At 41.0% G+C, this 8,819-nt stretch overlaps 1 protein-coding gene across 2 annotated transcripts in view; it reads right to left on the bottom strand.

Moving 5' to 3' along the window:
- Positions 1-1,045: 1,045 nt before the first annotated feature.
- Positions 1,046-8,819, bottom strand: part of Acmsd (aminocarboxymuconate semialdehyde decarboxylase) — a 29,439-nt gene continuing 21,665 nt past the window's right edge. For both annotated transcript variants that reach the window (XM_051203992.1, XM_051203993.1), the window contains 2 exons: positions 1,396-1,494; positions 1,046-1,147 (listed from right to left, as the gene is read on the bottom strand). In XM_051203992.1, the coding sequence (XP_051059949.1) occupies positions 1,076-1,147; positions 1,396-1,494 (171 nt within the window). In that variant the 3' untranslated portion in view covers positions 1,046-1,075. The remainder of the gene's footprint in view (positions 1,148-1,395; positions 1,495-8,819) is intronic.

Below are 8,819 nucleotides of genomic sequence, written 5' to 3'. Positions count from 1 at the left end.
AAGAGTCAAGAGTATTCTTCCCGGACCTTTGACTTTCCCACAGAGAGAATGTGGACTTGCCAGAGTATTCCCTCCATGCCCTTGCTTCCAAGTGCATTCACTTATCATAGTTTATACAATTCTATTTAGGACAAGTTTCATCCACTCTGAAGTCACACCTCTGTCCCCATAGCTTTTTTCTTTGGATCTATCTTCCCTCTTCTGTTTGTTTATGTATTTACTTACTTATTTTTTTGAGACAGAGTCTCACTGTGCTTCCTTGGTTGTGGGCCTAGAGCTTGCTGTGCAGACCAGGCTGGCCTCAAGCAGAGATCCATTGCCTGCCTGTGTCTTCTGAGTGCTGGCATTAGAGGCATATGCCACCATGACCAGCCCACCATCTTTTTACTTTTGAAAGAAATGTCCATCCATCCTCCCAGACTCAGCCCAAGTTCTAAGATCTGCCAGACTCTGGGAGACTGCAATAAATTTTAGTGAAGTCTTTTTGAGCTTTGCATTGGATCACTCAGCAATTATTCCATGAGCATTTGCCTTACTTCCTTAACTAGCTGTTGGAATAGTTGAGTTTGTGCATATCCTGTGTGTTGTTTTCAAAGACAAAAGTGTTCCAGTGAATGACCAGACTTTTGGAGATGGTCACAGCTGGAAAACATAGATTATTTGGGCATGATTCCCATTTCCTTGATCAAAATAGAGAACCCACCCAAGCCTTCTAGAATAAGGCTGGTGTTGGATTTTCTCTATGCAGATCATTAATTTTACAATGATTTAATCCCCAAATTAAATAGTTTGGATTTGCATAGGTAGCAATAGGTACTGCTTTTCAGTATATTTCAGAATAACATCTTGTTATTAATAAGTTAGAGTATTTGGGAATATTAACACTCCCTTTTAAAGACAGTCTCAAGTAGCCCAGACTGGCCTGGAATTTGAATTCCTGATCCTCCTGCATTGTCCTGAGGGGGATGTTCCCTTTTTTAGGTGACATAATTCAAAACAATTTTATCAATGTGTGTGCAACTCATGTTCAAAGACTGAAGTAATGTAGCTTCTTGGAAGTTTATTTATTTTGTGGTTAATTTTGACATTGAAATAGTTTTCTCTCAAGACCCAAAAAAGCCAAGGCATTGTCAGCTGTGAGTTTATCCTGAATAAAAAAGAGAGAGAGGAGTTTTATTTTAAAGCATGATTGGCTTGATAAAGCACTTAATAGATAGAGTCATTGATTACTTTTTAAGAAACTTTTTATATACGTGTGTGTATATCTGCGTGATGGCAGAGGATTTATGCATTTAGTTATACTGGGCTTATTTTAAGATATTAAGACTGTTGTTTTTAATAGACTGGCTATTTCAGAAGATAGAGTTGTAAGCAAATAAAACATAACACACATACCTTTGTTTCTTGGTCTAATTCTTCCATGGACTCTATCAACTTCCCAGGCTCCTGCTCCCCTAGTGGAAAGGGGTAATCAGTTCCCAGAATGACTTTATCCTAAAAGGAGAAAATACAATTTTATTTGCAAATATGAGAAGTTAAAGAGCCTTCTGCTCACTTAATTTGCTTATCATATATGAACCGCTCTAAAAATTTAAAGATTCAAAGATTCGGCTTTCATTTTGCTATTTTTTTTTGTTTCAGCAGGTGTCAGTATTAGGTCTTCTAAGAATTGCAAATCTACTTCCAATCTTGCTTCTGAGTATACTCAGTGTGTAAAGTGTGGAGGCCAGAATACAATCTTTGGTATCTCATTCCTCAGGTGCTGTCCACCTTGGTTTTTTGAAACAGGGTCTCTCACTGGCCTGGAATTCCTTAAATGTGCTCATCTGGCTGGCTTGTGATCCCCAAGTCCACCTGTCTCCACCTTCCTAGTGACTGGGTTACAGGTGTGTACCATCAAGCCTGGATCTTTTCAGCATGGGTTCTTGGAATCCGACCCAAGGGAGTATGTTTGTATGATGAGCACTTGTTTTCATGAGCTATTCTACACCTCAGCCCATTTATTTTCTTAATAGTCGAAATACAGAACACTGATGTCTAAGGAATTGGTATTTACTTGATAAAACATATGGATATATTCAGATGAAATGAAGCATTCTGCCTTTCTTAGAGTGCTATGTCACAACTGACCCTGCAAGAAAAAGAGTTGGAAAGAAAAGTTTTGGGCTAGATCATAGTCTAACTCCTCATAGCTTTGTGACTATTTCCTTTGTTAATTCTCTCGAGCTTTCCCAAGTGAACTCCGTTCTGCTGGGGTTCTCTAAATGAGTCCAGGCACAGAAAGCTTTTCATAGTTCACTGACTTTAATGGGTTGACGCCTGTGGTTGAAATGTTCCGTTCATCTTGAACTCTGGTGTGTGTGTGTGTGTGTGTTGTGTGTGTAGCACCACATGTGTGAAAGTGTTGGTGGAGAGACCAGAAGATAGTGTCAGAGCCACTGCTGTTGGAGTTGTAAGTGGTTATAACCTACCTGCCTGATGTGGGTGCTGGGAACTGAACTTGGGTCTTCTGAGAGAGCAGCAAGTGCTCTTAATCACTGAGACATCTCTCCAGCTCTGCTGAACTCTGTTTTTACTAATTCACAGAGATCCACCTGCCCCTGCCTTCTGAGTGTTGGCATTAAAGATACACACACACACACACAAATATATATATGTATACACGTATATGTATATATGAAGGAAAGCATGATGATCATGGCCCTTTATTCCTAAATAATCATTTATTTCCTAAAAACAGAACTTTTTCTTCTTTTATAACTTTTTTTTGGAGTGTGTGTGTGTGTGTGTGTGTGTGTGTGTGTGTGTGTGTGTGTGTGAGAGAGAGAGAGAGTACAGGCTTGAAAGCAAGTTCCTTTACCCGTGGAGCCATCTTGACTTCCTCTTCCTCCTCTTCTTCCTTTCTCCCCTCCTTTTTCTCCTCGGCCTTGCCTAAAGGGCCTCACCAGGTAGCTTTGGTTGGCAAATAGCTTGTGGTGTAGACCAGGGCTAGCTAGAAAGTCAGAGAGATCCAACTTTGCCTAAAGACATGTGCCAACAGGCCTGGCTAAGAAGACACTTCTCACAGAACTACAATGAACTTTCCAAAATCAGGAAATGCCCTATGGAAGAAGGGGGAAGACATGTGCTGCAGTGCACGTGTGGAGGTCTATCCACGTATTATGGGGAATGAGTTTCTCTCTTCAGGAAATGTAACTCATGTCTGTTTTTGTGGGAGATACTCCACCTATTGAGTCATCTCTCCTACTCAATACATTGTTTTGTTATCATAACTGTACTGTTTTTCAGTTGTACTAATAGTGTTCAATATCTATCTATTTTCTATCTATCTATCTATCTATCTATCTATCTATCTATCTATCTATCTATCTATGGGCTTCCTACATAGTTCTGGCTGTCCTGGAACTCACTATGTAAACCGGGCTGGTCTCAAACTCACAGAGATCCACCCATGCTGGCATTAAAGGCATGGACCACTACACCCAGCTTATGCATTTACCATGGTATTTGTACTTTGATAATAATACTTTTATAAGTTCATTGGTACTATGTAGTGTTTGATACAGGCCTACACTGTGTAACAATTATCATTTATTGCTTTGTTGGGGTGAGACAATTCTCTCACAGCTATTTTGAAACATACAAGGCGTTTCTGGCTAGAAACACCTTATGGTTCAGGAGAACGCCAGACCTTTTTAACTGTCACTTTGTGCCAACATCTTCTCTATTGCTCACCCCTCTCAGCTTTCGGTAAACATTGTTCTGCGTTGTTTCTACAATGCTGACTTCTGTGGATCCCACATATGTTCAATCATGTAGTATTTATCTTTTGGAGCCTGCTTCATTTCATCAATGTTCTTTAGGTGTGTTCATATATATGTATGCGTGTGCTATGTGCATATTGATGTGTGTGGGGGTCTATGCACACATGTAGAGGCCAGGTGTCCTGTTATGGCATTCTCTACCTTATTTCCATGACACAGGGTTTCTCACCAAGCCTGGAGCTAGGCTGATATGAAGCAAGCTTCAGGGATCTTCCTGTGTCTGTGTCTTACAGGGCTGGGGTTATACTCAGCCCCCGCTCTTTACATGGGTGCTTAGGATTTGAAATCACGTCTTCCTGCTTGCACAGGAAGTGCCCTTACTGCTGAACCATCTCCTCCACTATCCATGTTTTATACTCCAAATGAAGATCCTTCAATACAGTGAAGGCCATATATGGCAAACCACAGCTTGAATTGAATTGAATGGGAAAAAAATAAAAAGTTTTTTCTTTAAGATATGGAACAAGCCAGGTGGTTCACGCCTTTAGTTCGAGGCCAGTCTGGTCTACAGAGCAAGTTCCAGGACAGCCAGAGCTACACAGAGAAATTCTGTCTCAAAAAACAAAACAAAACAAGAAAGATACAGAACAAGACAAAAATCGTGCACTTTGACCACCACTTATAATCAACAGAGTCCTGGACTTTCTACCCACAGCACCTAGGCAGGAAGAAGCAGGAAGGGGTAATTCAGACCAGACAGGAGGAAGTGAGACTATCTCTCTTTACAGATGATATGATCATGTGGATAGGAAGCCCTGTAAGTTCCACAACTCTTTAGAATTAAAGAATTCGGTAAAGTTTCAGGATACAGTGTCAGTTTGAAGGCATCAGAGGTATGTCTGCATAACATCAGCAAAACAGAGGTAGGAAACCCAGTTACAACTGGTTACAGCAAAATACTAAAATACCTGGGAATGACTTTAAACATGGAGGCGAGAGATCACCAATGAAAACTATTTGAAGAAATCTAAGGCACAATAAATGGAAAGATGGCCTGCATTAATGGGTTAGAAGGATCAGTATGTTAATATGTTGTCAAATGGCCACACTACCCAGAGCATTCAGATTCAATCCAATCCCTCTCAAAATGGCAATGACATTTTTGTTTGTTTTTGAGACAGAGTTTCTCCATGTAATAGCCCTGGCCATCCTGGAATTCTTTGTAGAGCAGGCTGGCCTTGAACTCACAGAGATCCACTTGCCTCTGCCTCCAGAGTGCTGGGATTAAAGGTGTGTGCCACCACAGTGGGCAGTAATAGCAATTTTTATGGAAATAAAAAAGCAATCTTATAATTTCTATGGACCCACAAAAGATCCTAAATAGGCATAGTAGTCTTGAACCAAAAAGATAAAACACAAGTGACCACGTTGATTTTAAAATATACTTCAAAGCCACAGTCACCCAAACAACAGGCTACTAGCATTCAGACAAGTACTCAGGCAAAAGAACAGACTAGAAATACTAGAAGCAAACTGTAGTCATTGAGCTTAAAATCTGACAGTGTTTTCATGCTGAAGAAAGGACCATCCTTTATGATTTTTTTTTTGTGTGAACATATATTTTCATTTCAAAGATGAATGAAATGTTTTCATTTTCACAATGTTATGGAACCAGAAGTCATCATGTTAGATGAAACAGGCTCATCACAGAGAGGTAAGTACCAGCACTCATATATTGTCCATAAAATGGTTGAGCTCATAGAATTTGAGAGTAGAGTGTTAGTCACCAGAGATTGTAAGAAAAGAACGAGAGAGAGAGGCAGAGAAGTTGATTAACAGGGTAGAGATGAGAAGTTCTGGTGTATGCCAGCTGGGGTAGTGCGTGCCTGTAATGCCTGCCTTAAGAGGCAGGTAGATCGAGGTTCAAAGCCAGCCTGGATCATATAGTAAGTTCCAGTTAACCTGGGCTGCAAAGTGAAACCCTGTCTCCAGAAGCAACAACCAACCCACCAACTAAAGAACCCCAGGAGATCTGGCCTGCTACATAGCAGGATGACTATACATAATAATAATGTACTATATATTTCAAAAAGCTAGGAGAAATGACTTGTAATGTTTCACCATAGAGATATGCTCGAGTAGACATATTTAACCTGGTAGTAACATTATGCCATTTACACATATATCAAAATTCCATGATACCATATATATGTGTAATATATACACATATATTATTCAAAATAACTTCAAATTAAAAAATACTTCAGTTTGTGGTATACAATGGAGTAAATGGTCATTTAAAAACTAGAAATTTGACTTGGGTGTTGGTGGCACATGTCTTTTATGTCAGCACTAGGGAGGCAGAGGCAGATGGATCTTTGTGAGTTATAGGCCAGTCTGGTCTACAGAGTCAGACCTTGTGTTATGCATACGCACATGTATGTATGTGTAGTTGATGACTAGAGAGAGAGTTCAGAGAGTCCTTGTTGCCCAGTCATGAGGAACTGAGTTCAAATCCCCGGAACATGTTTGTGCATTTGCCTACAATCCTAGCGCTGTGGGAGGGAGAGACAGGAGGAGGGTTGGGGCTTGCTGGCTGCCAGCCTGGCTCCAGACTGAGTGAGAGACCTTGTCTTAAGAGAACAAATTAGAGTGATCCAACAGAACACATGATGTCCAACACACACACACACACACACACACACACACACACACCCCAGTTTCAAAGTCCATGACAGACTACCAACTCTATTTTTAGATTTATGTATTCATTTATATATGAAGCCAAGCAAACACACCTGCTGTAGAAGCCCTAAAGACACAAAGTTAGGTCTCCTCACATCTGTGCCAGCAGCTGATCTTGCTCTAACTCTCTGCTGGGCATTCGCCAGGGGTTCATCTCCTCTGCTTACTAAAGCTGTTTACATTTCCAAAATACAACATCATTTTAGAGTCTCACGCTTATACTACACCCGGCAGCTACATTACCATGAAGATGAAATCCAGGCATTAATTTTCTAATTAGGGATTCTGCTCTTCCCAGCATGATGACATTCTCAGATATAAATATGCTCTAGGAAGCAGCCTGTCCTGTTTTAATGTGCAGAAAGCCAAAGTCTAAAGTAGATGTGAAAAGCAATCTCCTAGTGTTCTGCAATTCATCCCTTCTGATTATAATATTTGGTTTCTCTCTCTCTCTCTCTCTCTCTCTCTCTCTCTCTCTCTCGTGTGTATGTGTGTGTGTGTGTGTGTGTGTGTGTGTGTGTGTGTGCGAGCACACACACACACAACCAGAGACTAATGTCAGGTGTCAGTCCTTACCTTCCATCTTGTTTCAGACAGAGTCTTTCTGTTGGTTTTCTGTTGCATATACCAGGCTAGCTGGCCCTTGAGCACTGGATTAAAGATGTGCTCATGCTATGTATCTAGCTTTTATATGGCTCCTGGGGATTCAAACTCAGGTACCCAGGTATGTGTGTCAGGGAGTTTCTAGATTGGGTTAATAGACGTGAGAAGACTCACTCTAACTGTGGAAAGCACTATTCCATGAGCTGAATAAAATGGAAAACGCAGGCGGAACACCAGCGTGCATCTCTTTCTGCTTTCTCACTGTAGATGCGACCTGATTGGCTGCCTTCTGCTCCTGCAACAATGTCTTCCCTGTTACGACAGACTGAACCGTGAGCCGAAAGAAACCCTTTCTCCCTTGAGTTGCTTTTGTCAGACATTTTCTAACAAGAAGAAAAGTACTTAATTCACATATTATCTTATAGCTGCAATTTTCCTTGTGTTGAGTGAATCATAAGAGGAATCTGAGGCTGAGGAAGCCTAAGTATGGCCTTGCATGGAGAGTTGCTCTGCTGTCTATTGACCTGAGCTCCCTGGGATACACAAGACTGCTAATGGTCAGGTAATGGTATGTCAAGTGCTCATCGCATCTGCTCCAGGCTGCCCCAAAATTGAATGCTGAAGGGTCTATTTCCCGGGGAATCTACTAGGAGTATGACCAAAATATATTGCATAGAGATATTTTTAAATAAAATAAAAAACTGTGTTATACCTACCCAACAAATATAGGTTATTTAAAACTATTTAAGGCCAGAAAATAATGGTAATTCATGAGAAATTATGAATAAAACTCTAAAGGCCAACTATTGACAAAGTAGTTGATGAACACTCCTAGAAAATAAACAAAAGTTCAAAGGATCATTCTGATTTGGGGATTTTTTTTTTTTTTTTTTTTTTTTTTGTTTTTTGTTTTTCGAGACAGGGTTTCTCTGAGTAGCTTTGTAGACCGGGCTGGCCTCAAACTCACAGAGATCTGCCTGCCTCTGCTTAGAAAGTGCTAGGATTAAAGGCGTGCACCACCACTGCCTGGCCTTGGGGATTGTTTTTAAAAGAGAATTTTCTGTGTGACTGAAGCTAGAATTGGGGGAGCATTAACATTTTAAAGAGAATAATGAATATAGTTTCTAAGTCCTGGGTCTACCAGCCTGCGAGGGCATGTAAAACTTTAGGTTTTCAGGCCTAAATTATAGTCATTCAAGTTTGAAGACACGATACTAGAACCATTACCTTTCCCGAGAGACACACTCAGGATGCACACACACGTGCTCACTACCTGCTGAACTCACTGGATGTCTTTAGCCAGTGTGTGTTGCCTTGGGTACCATTTCAAGGTGGGACTAACTTCCCCATTGTGGGTGGTGTTTGTCTCATGTTTCCATTTCCAAGAACACTAGAGCGCACACTGTTCACGGGACACTGTTCAGGGTGGCCCTTTGCCCAGCTCCCCTCTGTCCTTGCTGAAAGTTCAAGATTTGCAGTTGCGTTTGGCTTCTCTCCTTTGTGCTTTCCTGCTTACATACTTGCTCCCGTTTCCACTATTTCCAGATACTTTTAGAAAATTCTATGGGGCCGGAAAGATGGCTCAGTGGTTAAGAACAGTGACTGCTCACCCAGAGGACCATTCCCCAGCACCTGCTTACATTCGACCAACTGTGCATTGAAAAGACATGAAACGGTCTCTCATCCCTAATAGCCCTAACAAAGTGT

The sequence above is a fragment of the Phodopus roborovskii genome, unplaced genomic scaffold (genome assembly GCF_943737965.1).
Source record: "Phodopus roborovskii unplaced genomic scaffold, PHOROB, whole genome shotgun sequence".
In the NCBI taxonomy this organism is placed as follows: Eukaryota; Metazoa; Chordata; class Mammalia; order Rodentia; family Cricetidae; genus Phodopus; species Phodopus roborovskii.
Note: the sequence above shows the minus strand (reverse complement) of the source record. Positions and strands in the feature narration are given on the sequence as shown.